A 16,222-nucleotide genomic window follows, 5' to 3' on the forward strand; every position below is an offset into this window, starting at 1 on the left:
CCTCTTTTTAACCTTGTGGGCCATGGGAGCCCGCCCTACCTACCTAACCAATTTATACTGAACAACTAACTACTTACACACTCACTATACGCCCAGTCTTTGTCACGTAGTTATCAGTACGGTTCGATTATTTGCTTTCTTCATATCCATTTCCACCTTTACGTTTTTGCTTTTGCGTATCCATTCCCCTCTGCTCGGATCCTCGCTGCATTCAGCCAAGCCACCAATTATGCTCATAGTTGCAGACAGACCCTCCCCGGGTCCGTGTAGGCGACCATCAATTCCATCACCACCGTCCTTTTTTACTGTTGCTTTTTTCCTTCCCAATGGATGACGAATATTGCTTTCTTGGCCTGGTAGCCCCACGGCCATTTCGTCTCTTCATTGCTCATTCATGCGATTCTCGGAAGCAAAGAGGCCGGCGGGGGTTCTCGCTCAATATGCAATGTCTCCCTGTCATCCGTCTTGCCTGTCGTCCATCTCGAAAGCATAATTCCCCCGCCTTCTACGCATCAAGTCCCGTGCGGCGGGCCGATTGTCCCTGCGTAAAGCATCGTGTGCAAGTAGCGTCTGTGAGCTGACAGATGTTTGACCTCCCTGTGTATATGAATGTACCAGTCATAATCAAGATTACTTATTCGCATGTGGATATAGTCGCACAGTCATTCAACGGCATCAGTTGGACTCCGGCCGCTTCTCTGTCTGGCAAAACATTTTCCAGTCACGACAGTACACGTGCGATGCCGCAATCCAGACCGTGATGTGACCTGAGACAGCAGTCACGCCCGTACATACGTTATCGTTACCGTCTTACTAACTAGTATCATTTCGACAAACTCTGTCGAAAAGGCGTTGGAGGCCAGAACGACAAGGATAGGCCCGCCATGGTTTTTTATTTTTTTATTTTTTTTTCTTCCTTCCAATGGCCGTGCGTCGTTGCAACCCATGCTTGCAGCTTGTCTCGGCCGCATCGCACATTCTGCCCGTTCTCCAAAGGTGTGGCCTTGCGCTGCGTTGGCTGCGACAAAATGTCTACATTCATATTGCAAATGTCGTGCTAATAAACTAGTTTTCCTGCCGCCCAGGCACAAGCACGATGGTCATCGCCCGAGCGGCGGCCGTTGCGAGCGGGGAGGGGGGGAAATAGGTTGGCGAGCGACAAGTCGATCTGTCAATGCGCCCCCTCAAAGCCACCATGCCAGGGCGTAACGACAGTCATTCGCCCAAAAAAAAAAAGGCAAAAAAGTGTGAGGGTGGATGGCGATAATATGTGAGGCCCTGGAGGTATATCAGAGCAATATGCCGGCTTCCCGCTCAGCCCGTGGGTGTTGCAAAAAGGCTGTGCTTAATCAGACATGTTTCCGAAAAATGATGAGCTGGCCATCGCATTATAAACCCCCGTTGACGGTACATACATAGTTAAACCAGCTGGCCAGATTGCCCAATTTTCCAATTTTCCAATTATGACTTGGTGCGATGCGCTAGACGCACACCTGGCAGTCGATGCTCTTGGCATCGCACGTACAAAATAGTCAATGTTGTGAAAGGGTTCAAACTCTATCGCGGGAATCTAGTAAACCGCCCTTTTCGCACGCATGGCTGCTTCCGCAACGCATTTCGGTATCTCTTCATTTACGTAGCATCAGCATCGTGTAGCGCTGGCCAGTAATAGCTTTTATGCCGGTGAGATCCACAGACACATGGCTCTCCAAGCTTTTTGAATTCTTGTTCATCTCATGCAAGTAATACGGCACAGTCAGCCGTTGCGACCATCTTGCTCCCCCCCTTCCCCTCCCCCCGGCGGCTTGAGTCTAGCCGAGGGCTACATTCGGGCATTTCGCTCATGGAAATTGGAAATTACTTGATGCAATAGTAGATGCAAGTCGAGTCTATCAGTGTGACTGGAGGGCAAGGCAGATATTACCTTGCTGGTCCCAGGTTGTCCCGGCCCGGCCGCCACCAATCAATAGTATTGCTTTCCCTGCCCTGGCACAAACGTGGCTCGGAGATGATGGCTCACGTGCGACGAGCGCCAGAGCAAGACGATGCTTTCTTTTTTCTTCTTTTTTCCTTTTTTCTATACATACACACTCTTTTTTTGCTTTTTGCTTTTAGGCCGACATGACAACATCAAGCTATTGGCACCAAGTGGCGGTAGCGACAATGACTTGGACGAATGAGCCTGCTCGTCTTGCCGCCGGCATACTACATATGAATGAGAAGACGCCTCTTGAGTGCCTTGGTGATGAATAGTGCAGCCTCTCGGTGGACAACCTCTCGACCACCGTTGGCGAGGCGCTGCATGGCGGAGCGCCATGATACAAGCACAGAACCCGGCTGGTCGCCGAATGATGAACGCTCTGATGTCGTTTTCTTCTCCGTCACATTTGGCTTTCACTCTTCACTCTTGTGAGCGATGTAGAGGTCCCGTTTCCATGCATCCAAGTCAATCACATCCCAATGCCTGCCCGCATGTCTTTTCCGCTGTGTGGCAGGGTCGGAAAACTGCAAGCGCACCAGATGGGACTCTGTTTCTTGCACACATGCCAGTTCTTTGATCAAATCCAACTGACAACACCAGGTCACCAGGACACACACACTCGCACACCCCTGAGTCTGCGCCAATCTTTCCACTAGCAGGGTTTCCATATGCACGCAAGCACCGCGCGCCCGGCTACGGCTTGCTGCCAGCCAGAATGTCTCGTACGCCTGTTCGACAGCCAGCCGCGCCACCGTTGCCTTGTTCTTCCTTTTGGAGTAAACCATCTGGCGCCACGCCGCAGCTCTTTTTTTTTTCCTCATTCTTCTTTTTACCCATGTTGAGCAGGGTGTGTCCACCACCCCCGCGGATCTGGTGCGCGTGTCGCACCAACCCGTGGCGGCGGCGCCAGCGCTCGGGAAGACGGCGCGGACCCTGAAACTTTTGTCCAACTGGCTACTCCAAACGCGAACAGGTTATCCTTGGGGGGGGGTGGAAGAAAACCTGGCTGCTGGGTCGAGGTGATTTTGTGTGATTCGTGAGAGCCCTTTTATTCTTGTGTGACATGCTTGCATCAGGTTGCGACCAAGACACAGCAAGCACGTCAAAAAAAGCACTGCTCGAGGCGGAATGTGTTCCGTCCGTATCGATCATGGCACGCATCACATTTCAGTCCATCGGTCTCAACCGCCCCCCCCCCCTGTGCCCTGTGTCTGCAGCAGATCGCTTCGTGCGCGGGGAATGCAAGCACTCTGCCCAGATTGTAACCCGGTACAAAGAGACGATCCCAAAACGACGACTCAGATTTTCCATTCGATTGTGACGAGCAAAATCAGATCCTGGATTGCCGTCGAGAACAAGGCCAACACAACAGCAAACCGGCCCCGAATGCTTCTCCCAGACCCTCTAACCAACATGTTGAACAAGACGCATTCATCACGTCGCGGCATTGTTTCGGCCAAATTTTGTTTCCCGCCGAGGGCGGCAGGCACGGCCGCCACCCACCCCTCTCCAGCTTCGCGGAAAACCCTGTCTCACAAGTTGCCGTCATCGTGCGTTTGTCGCAGACTCGCAGCTTCTTTTGCCCCTCCCCCAACTCCACGCGGCGCGCGATGAGACATTTCGCCTACATTTCTCTTCTTCACGTTATTTGTCATGGACGGAACTCATGCGCGACACATGTTGTCGGACACTTTTTCTTTTTTTTTGTTTCTGTTGTGTGTCGGATAAACCTGCACGCAATGTTCCAGTTCGCAAGTAGGGGTCCCTACCCGAGATGGGGAACGATCGTGCCAGGCCAATACCCATGAAAACATGGGCATGATGGCCAAGATCATCTGCCAAGATCTGCCAAGGAGCGGAATCATGTTACATGGTGAGAACTTCCCCCCCTTACTTTTCCAAGCGGCCCGAGCTCCGTGAAGGTTTTGACACCATGGGCACTCGGATATAGGCACAAACAAAACGGAATTAAACGAATCACACCGCCAGTGAACGAACCAAGTCAATCAATAAGGAAAAAGAAGCAAGGTTATCACTGTTCAATCATCATTCGTGCAGACTCATAGCAGCGCCCCCCCCCTGCGGCGGCACCCTGGGCATTCCACGAGTTCATGGTCCATGGACTCGAGGCAAAGATTCAAGCCCGTCGGGCTCCACGAGCTAATTGCAAGGTTACGCTAGGTCCCAAACCCGCGGTCCCGGTAAATCGGTACAAGAGGATCTGCGTTTGCAAGATCTGTGGTATACGCCCTCTCCCGGCGCCGACATGCGGCCGAGTCACAACCGGCCCGATCGCAGCCCAAGATGCTATTCTTGACGAGAGACAAACACCGGTCTGCGACCGAGCCCTCCCATTGTCGCTGGCTGTGACAAGAGGCGTCAGGGTTCGACACCGAGAAACAAACCAACAAACGGACCAACCAACAGAAACGCCTCTGGGGATCTAGCGTCATCCTCTTGATTCCAAACACTGCTTGGAGCAGTTGGTCCGGTCCGCTACGCGAAACGGGTTACTGGAATGAGACATGTGAAACCGAAATCTAAACGAAATCTACAGTTTCTTATTGGCAGGTGTACGCATTGGATTGGTCCCATTGGATTGGTCCATTGGACTGGTCCATTGGATTGGTCCACTAGATTGGCCGGGGTTACCATGTCAAAGACCACAACAGGAATACCACAAGGTACTTTCATGTACCAATCGTACTACAGCAGCTGTTCTGGCGGTCCCCAAACCTGATGTCCGGCCAAACCGAGCACCATCTCCGCCGCTCCGTGTGCTCCGTGAAAGGACCCAAGGCGGCTGTGGTAAGTAACAGCCATCGACCAACACACACTCTCACAACGTAGAACAAGTCATATCGTAAAATGCAATGAATTGTCATCCATCATCATGCGTACCATGCCAGTATCATCCGTTCAAGCCTATGCGGTTCATTCTTGCTTCTCTCCCCATACTCAATCCAAGCCTCATTTATATTCTACATGTACATCGGAGAACACATGTGCACGTCTCCTCTTTTGGTATCGCCACATCCTCTCTACCCTGTACCATCCTCAGATGCAACCTCGATCCTCCCTGCTTTTTCCTTCTTCCTTTGTCATCTTATTTTAAAAGTCAAACTCGGGGCGAAACACGCCCGGGTCCACGCCTGGCACCGTCTTCTCCGCCAGGTCCCTGCGGCCCATCTGGGTAAAGACGCGGCGCAGGGTATCGTAGAGCGTACTGCTGCGGTTCTGCGCCGACATGCGGTCGAGCGTCTCGTCCACCTGCGCCGCGCTGCCCTCGCCCAGGATCTCATACGCCTTGCTGCGGCCCGACTTTTCAATCGACTTGTGCATCTCGAGCGCGGCCAGGAAGTGGCACGCCGCCTCCTGGTGGCAGCTGATGTTGATGCAGCTCACGCCGAGGTTGTAGCGCGCGCGCACAAAGTTGGGCGACAGCGACAGCGCCTGCTCGTACGCGGCAATGGCCTCCTCGGAGCGGCCGCTGTTGGCCAGCGTCGCGCCGAGCCGGTTCCACAGCAGGTGCAGCTGCTCCTGCTGGTTCATGGTGCCGAGCTCCGACGAGTGCAGCGCCGACTGGAAGCAGTCGACGGCCTTGTCGTACTCTTCGGCGCCGTAAAAGAGCACGCCCAACCCGACCTGCACGTCCGGGTCCATGTGCTCGCCGTCTGGGCTCAGCTGCGCCGCCTTGATGAACATGTCCGTCACCTTTTCGTGCAGGATCTGCCGGTCCGTGAAGCCCATGTCGGCGGGTGGGTGGATGTCCTTGGGGTCGAGAATCGCCGGGTACTTGATCGACAGCCAGCGCTCGAGCGTCCGATACGCCGTGCTGTCGTAGCCCTCGTTGGTGTAGGACACGGCCAGGCCCATGAGCGCGTCGAGGTTGTTGGGGTCATGCTTGAGCGCCTGCTCCAGAGCCCGGATTGCCGCCGTCTCCTTTTCGTTTTGCGCCTGCGCCGAGCCCAGGTACACCCAAGCTTCAACGTGCTCGGGGTTCTGCTGCACGGCCGCCTCAAAGGCCAGCGCGGCCAAGGACAGGTTGCCGCCCTCCCTCATCACGCGCACGCCTTCTTCAAAGGCGTTCTTCTCGTCCTTGAAGAAGTTTTCTTGCTCAAACATGTAGTTCTCGACGACGGGATCGCCGAAGCGGCCCCAGTCGCCGAGGCCCTGCAGGTCGGGGATCATATCGTTCGTCCACTCGGTGTCGAATTGGTCGAATAGCGACTCGTCTTGAACTAAGGACCTAGCAGCAGCCGTCTCAGCTTGTATTCCTCGCCAAAGGGATTCGAAGTCACCAAACTCATTCGTCTCGGACTGCATTGCCCGGTCCATTTCATCCAGCTCGCGCTCGGCGGCGCTGGCTTCCAGGTTCTCCTTGGCTTTCTCGGCGGCCTCGGTCTGGTCCTCCAGCTCGAGCTGGGCAAAGTGCTCCTCCCACTTGCTGTCGTCAAGCTCCACAAGTTTTCCCTTACCCTTGAGATCTTGTGGCTGTTGCTGTTGCTGGTTGCGCATCTGTTGCTGTTGCTGGTACATAGGCATCATAGATCCGCCCATGCCGTATCCCATGCCCATGCCCATGCCCATGCCCATACCGCTGCTCATCATCGGGCGTTGCATCTGGCTGCCTGACATGTTGGCCTGCATGGGGCTGGATCGTGCGGACGAGCCTTGGCCGTTCATGTTGAAGCGGGCAAACTCTTCGGCGCTGAAGTGAGCGCTGTTCGGGGGCTTAAAGGCCGACTCCATGCCAGGCTGGCTGTTAAAGTCGTGCGCCCATGTCGGTGACGTTGAGCTGGCGCGCATGGGAGCATGTTGGACGGGGTTCATGACGGGGCCCTGCATGGGGAATTCTTGCTGCATATTGGGTCCGGCATTGAGAAAGCCGTTCATCATCTGAAAGCCGAATCATAAAGCGATTAGTAATGTCACAAGCTTATAACCGGCACGAGCGCGCGTCTCGTACCTCGTCTTGAGGAGCGTTGGCGCTCTGGCTGCGAAAGCCATTTAGTTGACCGCCGGGGCCGCGACCGACGAGACGATCGCGCTGTAGTGTTTTATCATCTTGGACGTGCTTCTGGAACTGGCTGAGGGGGTTGCCTGCGGTCGAGCACTCGGCGCCACCCATAAACGACATGATGGCGGCAGGAAGTGCAAAGCGGAATATCTCGCAAGGCGGGGTGGCGACAAAAGCGGTGGGCAGGATTATATAGATCTGTGGCGTTGGTGTTCGACGGTGGAGGGGTTTGCTCAGATCACAGACAGAGGAAAATATGCAAAGGAGGATGACCGGGAAAGAAGATGGGGGAGAATCAAATGTTGGGGTAGTAGTGCGTCGACGGAACGACAGGTTAAGGTGCTAGGCTAAGGCTTGTGGCTCGGCCTGGGCGTGGGGAATCTACCGAGGCTGGCCGGTGTCCGGACCGTCCAGAAGGCAGTGACAGAGGCGGGCCAGGCGGCCTTTGTGATTATGAAGCAACGGAGTTGGGCAGTCCACGTGACTGCGGGGAACGGCCTTTACCGATTGCCTATTTGCCTGTAGGCGAGCGATGTACGCTACCCACCAGAGATACCCACTAGAGATTAGCGGCAATCACTTTATCGATAAGACATTTTTTTCTCCAACCGCCATACAGGAAAAAAAATACAGAGGCGGTCGATACTAAAGCCAAGCATATAACCAACAACCATTGCGCCGCCAAGATGCTTCGTACAGTGTAAGGCCCCATCCTATACCCATCATACATAAATATTATCCTGTTCAGCAGCTAACAAAAACCCCAGAAAACCCCGCAATGCCCGCTCTAAGCGCGCCATGGCCGCCCGCGAGCCCAAGCCCATCGAGAACCCCAAGACGTGCCTCGTCCTCCGCGGCGGCAACTGCTCGCAGGTCGTGCAGGACGCCCTCAACGACCTCTACTCGATGCACCAGCCGCATGCCAAGAAGTTTTCCAAGAAGAACCCCATCCACCCCTTTGAGGACGCCACCTCGCTCGAGTTCTTTTCCGAGAAGAACGACGCCAGCATGCTCCTCTTTGGCAGCAGCCAAAAGAAGCGCCCGCACGCCATCACCCTCATCCGCACCTTTGGCTACAAGCTGCTCGACATGCTCGAGCTGCACCTCGACCCGGCCACCTTTTGCGCCCTGGCGCAGTTCAAGACCAAAAAGTTCAGCATCGGCCAGCGGCCCATGCTGCTCTTTGCCGGCACCGCCTTTGAGAGCCCCGTCGCCAACGAGTACACGCTCGCTAAGAGCCTCTTCATCGACTTCTTCAAGGGCGAGCCCGCCGACAAGATCGACGTCGAGGGCTTGCAGTACATTGTCAGCTTCACCGCTGAGGAGGAGCGCACCGTCGACGCCAAGCCCGTCCTGCACATGCGCGTCTACCTCATCCGCACCCGCCGCAGCGGGCAGAAGCTACCCCGCGTCGAGGTCGACGAGATTGGGCCCCGCATGGATTTCCACGTCGGCCGCATGCGCGTCCCCGACGAGGCCATGCTCAAGGACGCCATGAAGACGCCGCGCGGCCTCGTGGAGCGCCCCAAGAAGAACATCACCACGGACACCATGGGTGACAAGATTGGTCGCGTCCACACCGGCAAGCAGGATCTCGGCACCATGCAGACGAGAAAGATGAAGGGTCTCAAGCGCAGCAGGCTGGATGACGAAGAGGTCGGCGTCGAGGACGTCGCCGAGGAGGAAGCGACCAAGCGCTCCAAGCAATAAGCGATGACGTGCGTTTGCTTCAGAGGAAGCAGAAAAGACTAAAAAGGCACCAAATAGGTTGCAGACCTCGTGTTATTTACAATGTGCATCATGGGCTCGGCGTTATTTGGTATATCTGGGTATCCATTTCGTTAGCTAAGAATAGTCATGACCAGACGATAAATCATGTTCTCGTATGACAGGTTCACTGCGCGTTGAATATAAAATTTGTTTATTGGCATGACACCCAGCCAGCCAGAGTCACCCCTTGACACATCCAAGCATATAACTGATCATCACCTGGAATCGCTACAGCCACCCAATACGCTGCCAATCAATCCCAGGGCGCATCTTGTCCCAACATAGCATTTATATACACGGGAGAAATCTCCCAAACAAAAAACGAAATAAAAAAAGATACAGTAAACACCCAGGACAAAAATGTCAGGTCTCAGAACAGACATCCAGTGGCAGGATTGCCACAACCAACGCCCTTTCCCATGCTTATCAAGCCCGAAATATTGCTTTTCGTTCCGTTTAACCCACGCTTAAAATGAAAATAGTGTCCTAGTACGGTGCGCCGACAAACGCCTCGCTTCCATCCACCCTTAATCCAGGGGCACAGCAGCAAAGCCCAGCTCTCCAGTAATGTCCGTCAAGTCTGCCGTTGGCGATTGGGGAATGGCATGGCTCATGCGCGCTAGAAGCTCGACGTGATTCTTCATCGTATCGACCAGGCCATACTCGGGTGAAGGCGCCTCTTCGCACTCGGCTCCCCAGACGGAGGCGGGTATGGCGTTGGGGTCGCCGTCCCAGAGCGCGATGCGGACCGGCCACTCAAGATGCCGCCACCAGCCGGAACCGGGCTCAAACAGGCTGACAAGCCCCATGACTTCGCGCTTCGAGACGTCTCCCAGCCACCATACATTATCCATGCGTTTTAGTAGCGCAAAGAAACACGCAGCAATGGCGAGGGCACGTGGGCGCTTGGCCTCGACGAGTTGGACGAACCGTTTAGAAACGGCGGCTGGAAATGCGAGCGTGGCTGGCGGATAAGGGTTTTGATGGGCCCAGTTGAGAACGGAGACGGCGTGGATATAGCCCTGCTGAGAGAGCAGGTTCGCTTGGGCATCTTCCACGGAGACTTCTTCCTCGACACCTTCAAGAAGGTGACCGAAAAAAGAAGTGGTGCCCAAGAGATTCATGTCGAGCTGGAAACTGGGTTGTGAGTTGATGACGGCGAGAACAGTGGGACTGTTAAAGATCCACTGCCACGAGGTTGCGACGACAGTCTTTACACCTTGGAAGGCATGGAACCAAGCTAAGGGTAGAGGATATCGGGAGGCGCCTTTGCCAGCACTAGGAGTCATTTCGCCATCGTCTTTGATAAAAATGCGAGAGGCAGTCGCTTGGAAAGCAATAAGGCAGGCCGTGAGGAACAGTGCCTCTGCGTTTTCGTCTTGGATACCGCCGGCCAAGGAGGAGCAGTAGTCAGCCAGCGCAGAGGCAGAGTAGGCGTGAGTAGCCTGAACGAGATTCTTGTCGTCGGGGTTTAGAGATCGTAGGTGGAGAGCTGACACGGCTAGAATGGCGTCGGCCAGATAGGTTTTGCCGGCAAAGGCCAGCTTTGGGACCTCATATTTCCAAATGTCATCGGCTGCGGGTACGTTGTGAAGAAGGGTCCGGTAAGTGCTCGTCGTAAAGTGGTGCCAGAGACGAAGCTCGAGCATGCGATCGACGGGGCGGGCGGGTGGTGCCCTTGACAATGACGGCGCCGGGCCGCTCTGGACGCTCTGAGGGGCCGAGGTGTGGAGAGACTCTGTGGCAGACGGGGAGGAGACGAGCGGTGGAGGAATCGGCGATTGTCTTGTTGGAGAGGGTCGTGATCCGTTGACACCATTGCCATTGGTAGCGGAGGCATGACCGTTGTGGCCGTTGTGATGGTGGTTGTTGTTGTTGTAAAGGCTGCTAGGCGAGGGGACAGGTGGGCTTCGTGCGGCGGGCGTGGCGACGGGCGTGGCGACGGAAGTGAGCTCATCAAAGACTTCGCTGGGATTCTCGAAATCGCACAGGACGCCATGCTTGACGCAGTTGCCGCATCGCGGGTGGACTTCATCGCACTGGGATGGGTGCACGGATCAGCATCAGCCTGGCGGGCGGGCGCAAACAAGGTGGTGGTGGGCGGCGGCGCTTTGGCGAACAGCAGCTCGACCGAGACGGCGAGGGTCCAGTAGCAACCGGCAGCAGAGGAACATACCTTGATCTTGCGGTTCTTGCACCTGCGGCATCCCGCACGCGACTTTTTGTGAGACCGACGAGGCGGCATCACGAATTGGCAGGGCCGCGTGCGATTTTGGTGCGCTTGTCTGGCGGGCGTTGGGCTGTTGTCGGGGTGGTATTTGGGGGAGCAAGTTGAATGCTCTCCTGAGGCATAGCCGCAGGGCTCACTGTCGGACGGTTGAACGAGGCAACGCAAGATGTGAGAGATGGAGGAAGAAGAGAATGACGCCGGGCGAATTCGAGATGATGGGAAATGAGATGGACGCTAGGAAAAAGAAGCATAGGGCGGTGGTGGTGGTTTGACAGGGTCAGCTTCAGTTGTTGGTGGGCCTAACTAATGCTTTTTTTCCTCGATGGAGTACAGAGTACTCCGTACCAGGTACCTCTCTGTACACATACCTTTTTAGGAGCTGGGAGAACGAGAACCCCCTCTTGTCAGGGGCTGCCCCAGGGCTCCTGCAGCTACAAATTCGGCGCTGTCTGGCTGCACAGCCACGAGACGACGGGTCGGCCGAGATGCAGGGGCTGCTGTCCGGGCACAGGCTGCTACGGATTTACTATTACCAGAGTGATCGAAATCATCAGTAACTAATGTCGTAAATCTAACGAGGCTCTGAGATGCCTCATAGCACCAAGGCTACCTACCTAGCTAGCACTCTCGTGTTAGCTGGTACCTAGGACGCGACTAGGCACCTACCAAGTGTTACAAACCCTAGCTGTGTAGCAGAAGAAAGGATGCAACAGAGAGAGTAACTTAGTTAGAAAACGATGCAACCATCAATTCCAGACTGAAAAAAAGGTTCAACCAACTACTTGCACAGCTTCAAATAAAGACCTGCAGACGCACATTTCACACTGACCTGAGACCTCGCAGCCTCCCTTGTTAGAATGGAGAATGGCACGGCGCTGTGGCGTTATCCAGGCAGCGGAGCTTACAGGTCCCGCAGCGACGGTAGCGGGTTAAATGTGTGCCAATCGCCTAATCCAAGCAGCAAAGCACTGCCACACCTGGCCTGTCTGTCAGCTCGCCGATGAGCACCTTCAGCGGAGTTTTCCCCCCCGTTGCCAGCTAATCCTGATCCAAAGCCCGCCCACGCCGCCCGCCCAGAACCATCACAAGGTCCTTTTGTCGCCAAGCGGCCGATGATGCCTGGTGTGTACAGAAACGCTTGTCCGTTATCTACGTGCCTAAAAAAGAAAGGCGTCGGTGCGAAATCGGCCAAAACGCAACCATGGCTCTCCCAAAGCTGATGACCCTGCCAGCTCGAGGTTGCAGATGACGTAGCCTGGTAGATAAAAAGAGCCAAACTCTGCACCCCCGTGCTTGCGGGAAGTCGTATCCCCAGTTCCGCGCAAGGCGACCAGGTCACCCTTGCTCAGCCACGGCTGGCTTGCCGCCTGGTTTGGGACCGTGCCGGCTCGAAGCCGGCTCGGTACAAGTACGACCCCAGCCGTAATCGTTCGGTAAAGCACCCTTCCCACCGGGAATTGGCCGTCCGGCTTTTTTCATCAACGCGGCCGAACTCGCCGCGCCGGCTCCGAACCAACGAGTCCAGTCGGTACTTCGTATAAAAGGTTGTGCCGTGCCGATTGGGATAGAGGATGTCCTGGCAGAGTGGTCGTATCTCGGCTTGATCCTTACTGCTTACCCAACTTCCGAGGACACCTGTTACCTGTTGCGCCAAAGAGACCCCTGCGCGACCAGGCGGTTTCCAAAGCTGCAGCTGTTAAAGAAAAAAAATGAAAGGTGGTTTTTTTTTTCTTTCCCCTTCTTCTTTGAATCAATTGTGCCTACTACGTCATGTATCCCTCCTTTCGATTGTATTCCCAAGTCGAACAAGATGCGCCAAGGACATGTGGCTCAACACTTGATGCTGTGAGTTCACAGTCATAGTATTGGATAGAAGCAGACGTCGTTGGACCAGTCACAAGCAAGCAGCATGTAATACAAGTCACCGTACAACTCCACGGTGAGGCACACTATAGCTGGCATCTCGGAGCATCGCCCCCAGTATCAATGCAAGCATCTCCATTTGGCCGATGGCCCGTCATGGCGTGCGACGTTACTTTTACGTGTGAATTAATTACCACTTGAATGTGGGCTTTCATCGACAAGGCAACCCAAATTTTTATTGCCCATGGAAACCTCGCTTCTTCAACGGCATCACCAAAAACAGTGCACAGTCATCAACCACGGAGCAGAGCCCAAGGCCTGAACAATTCTCATTTATTAGACCCCAATTCAGGCGTCTCCGATGGCCCAGTCGAAAGCCATTCCCGCTGAGGAGCAGCGCAAGCCTTTTATATTTCCTTGAAGCAGTGTCTATGCTTTCTATCCTACAGTCGGCAACACGGCTGCTCGAGGATGCCCATGGCAGCAGCGCCGCCAGCTTGGTGCCGGCGTGCCAACAAGATCATTGCTGACTGATGCTACGCCAGCGGCTTGTCCCTGTCGTTTTCTTACGACCGGCAGCGACGAGTTGGAGAACTCAGTCACTCCAGTCTCGTTGTATTCGGCGCTGTGGTGGTGCTCACAGAAAGCTGGGCTGGGCTAGGCAGGGCTAGGCGGCGGCCTGGAAGGTGCAGGCGGCGAAAAGGCTTGAGGTCGCAGCTTCCATAAGCCAGACTGGAGATGGAAGGCTCTAGCGGGCAATATGGAATATGGAATATGACCATTCTTCCACGAGAGAAAATCCTGCCAAATGCGAAAAGCGGAAAGCGATGGCGCCATCGACCGCGCCGGGACGGACAACACACATTACCTAAGGCGGCTGGGCCGTTTGTTGTACCTGCTACGGGGCAGTCTACGCCAATAGCAGGCCTCGGCAGAGGTACCGAGTACAGATCGGATCCTGGCGGCCCGTCCTCGTCGACAGCTGGCACCACCTGGCAGCCCGCAGCATTCTCGCGTCAGTGCGGACCTTGACCGCCGCCATGAGCCATGATGATGACAAACGCCCGTTTTAAGCTGATTACAGATTCCATCCCTCAAATGTCATCATCGCTCTAGCTTTTCTACTTCGCCGAGGTACCACCATTTCTGACGTCTATTTTCATCTACTGCTATATAAGTCTGCTTAGTCGCCATCTCTTCCATCTCGCGACTTGCATCACCATTCTTCCTCGACCGTCGCAGCCGCATCTGTCGCACCTATACAATACTTTCCCGCCTGCACCTCGTCTCCCCCCGTCTTGGACATCTTGGCTGCAAAGGACAAAGCGTCTTCCGTCCGTCCACGATATCAATTTCTTCTCGTTGCTACTCTGTTGTAAGCATCTAACTACTGGAATGACACCATGTTAAGCTCCCCTCACTGACTCAAGTGGACCTCTAGACGTCAGTGGCAGTGGATATCTCGCGACCACTACAAGCTTATTTTTTTCTCGAAAAGAAATTTTCCCTTGCAATTGCCGGCCCCTCCATTGTGGACTACTTAGGGCAACCAGTACATCAACTCGGCGCACTCCAAGACGTTTGGCGATTCTATCATTCTCCCATCTGAAACAATTTGCGCCTTTTTGCCGTCAAGCACCCATCATCGCTGTCCAGCTGACCATCAGCTCGACGCCATCGCATCTGCGCTCCGACATCCGGCCGACAGCTTCCGACCGCGGCATCAACAACCACCACCATCCATCTCACGACCGGTATCCGGTGTGCATCCACATTTCGCTTCAGGTTTCACACCCACCAGCCCGTCACAAACCGAACCCCAACCCCTGTTGCGTTTACGGCTCAAAAGAGGGACAGTAAAAATCTAGCTCAGATTCGCTATTAATAATAGAGCTGCCCGCTTCCCCCGGAGTAGAAATCTGCGCCTTTGCATCTCTACTACTCCGATTCCAAATTGGATAGCTTTCTCTTTACAAAACCACCTTCTCACCACACATACAGCAGTCCTTGCACCTCAACCAAGATGTCTCCTGCCACTACCACAGAACAGCTCTCTGTTCAGACGCCGCCCCGGCCCCCGACACCTGAGCACCGTTTCGGTACCCTGGCGGTCCACGCTGGCTCCCCTCACGACCCCTCCACCGGCGCCGTCATTGAGCCTATCTCGCTTTCCACCACCTTTGCTCAGACCGCCGTCGGCAAGCCCGTCGGCGTTTTTGAGTACTCTCGCTCGGCTAATCCCAACCGCACCAACTTTGAGACAGCTGTCGCCGCCCTCGAGCACGCCCGCTACGCCCTCGCCTACTCCTCTGGCTCCGCGGCCACCGCCAACATCCTCCAGAGCCTCGCCGCCGGCTCCCATGTCATCTCCGTCTCCGACGTCTACGGCGGCACCCACCGCTACTTCACCCAGGTCGCCAAGGCCCACGGTGTCAAGGTCACTTTCACCCCCGAAATTGAGGTCGACATTGCCGAGCACATCAACGACAACACCCGCCTCATCTGGATCGAGAGCCCCAGCAACCCGACTCTGCGCCTGGTCGACATCCGCCAGGTCGTCGACGTTGCCCACCGCCACGGTATTCTGGTTGTTGTCGACAACACCTTCCTGTCCCCGTACGTCCAGAACCCGCTGGATCTCGGCGCCGACATTGTCGTGCACTCCGTCACCAAGTACATCAATGGCCACAGTGATGTTGTCATGGGCGTCGCCGCCTTCAACTCGGATGATCTATACAAGCGCCTGAGCTTCCTACAAAACGCCATTGGCGCTGTCCCCTCGGCCTTTGACGCGTGGCTTGCCCACCGCGGTCTCAAGACGCTGCACCTGCGAGCCCGTGAGGCTACCCACAACGCGACCACCGTCGCCACCGCCCTCGAGGCCTCGCCCAACGTCGTCGCCGTCAACTACCCCGGTCTGGAGTCCCACCCGCACCGCGCCATTGCCAAAAAGCAGCACCGCAACGGTATGGGCGGCGGCATGCTCTCGTTCCGCATCAAGGGTGGCCACGCCGCCGCCGAGCGCTTCTGCTCTCTTACCAAGATCTTTACGCTAGCCGAGTCCCTCGGTGGTGTCGAGTCGCTGGTCGAGCTCCCCAGCAGCATGACCCACGCCGGCATCCCCAAGGAGCAGCGCGAGGCTGTAGGCGTCTTCGACGACCTCGTCCGCATCAGCTGCGGTGTTGAGGATGCCGAAGACCTCAAGAACGACGTCCTCCAAGCTCTCGAGGCTGCCGTGTCAGGCTCCAAGAACTAAGACAGCATAAATAAAAGAGAGAGTTACGTACATATGAACAACAAGCGAAATGGTCAACTTTGGAAAGAATATTATAGACATGTCTGCGTTTTTGTATCGGGT

The 16,222-nt window shown here is 55.3% G+C and overlaps 5 protein-coding genes across 5 annotated transcripts; 2 read left to right on the forward strand and 3 right to left on the reverse strand.

The window, feature by feature from the left end:
• Positions 1-2,674: 2,674 nt before the first annotated feature.
• CCM_07006 (uncharacterized protein) lies at positions 2,675-3,046 on the reverse strand (the record flags this gene model as incomplete). The annotated part of the gene is made up of 2 exons (XM_006672144.1): positions 2,675-2,914; positions 2,984-3,046. 2 exons carry the CDS (start codon positions 3,044-3,046, stop codon positions 2,675-2,677), a joined length of 303 nt encoding a protein of 100 aa, XP_006672207.1.
• A 2,046-nt stretch (positions 3,047-5,092) lies between these two features.
• CCM_07007 (peroxisomal targeting signal receptor) lies at positions 5,093-7,121 on the reverse strand (the record flags this gene model as incomplete). Its single annotated transcript, XM_006672145.1, has 2 exons — positions 5,093-6,880; positions 6,951-7,121. 2 exons carry the CDS (start codon positions 7,119-7,121, stop codon positions 5,093-5,095), a joined length of 1,959 nt encoding a protein of 652 aa, XP_006672208.1.
• Positions 7,122-7,799: 678 nt separating this feature from the next.
• Positions 7,800-8,711, forward strand: CCM_07008 (ribosome biogenesis protein, putative; the record flags this gene model as incomplete). The annotated part of the gene is made up of 1 exon (XM_006672146.1): positions 7,800-8,711. The coding sequence occupies one exon, from the start codon at positions 7,800-7,802 to the stop codon at positions 8,709-8,711; it is 912 nt and encodes a 303-aa protein (XP_006672209.1).
• A 587-nt stretch (positions 8,712-9,298) lies between these two features.
• CCM_07009 (C6 transcription factor) lies at positions 9,299-13,022 on the reverse strand (the record flags this gene model as incomplete). The annotated part of the gene is given in 7 exon segments (XM_006672147.1): positions 9,299-10,734; positions 10,761-11,235; positions 11,831-11,876; positions 11,907-12,158; positions 12,226-12,368; positions 12,386-12,611; positions 12,952-13,022. The coding sequence occupies 7 exon segments, from the start codon at positions 13,020-13,022 to the stop codon at positions 9,299-9,301; spliced, it is 2,649 nt and encodes an 882-aa protein (XP_006672210.1).
• Positions 13,023-14,887: 1,865 nt separating this feature from the next.
• CCM_07010 (cystathionine gamma-lyase) lies at positions 14,888-16,120 on the forward strand (the record flags this gene model as incomplete). Its single annotated transcript, XM_006672148.1, has 1 exon — positions 14,888-16,120. The coding sequence occupies one exon, from the start codon at positions 14,888-14,890 to the stop codon at positions 16,118-16,120; it is 1,233 nt and encodes a 410-aa protein (XP_006672211.1).
• Positions 16,121-16,222: the final 102 nt, after the last annotated feature.

This window comes from Cordyceps militaris (assembly GCF_000225605.1).
Source record: "Cordyceps militaris CM01 unplaced genomic scaffold CCM_S00005, whole genome shotgun sequence".
Lineage (NCBI taxonomy): Eukaryota > Fungi > Ascomycota > Sordariomycetes > Hypocreales > Cordycipitaceae > Cordyceps > Cordyceps militaris.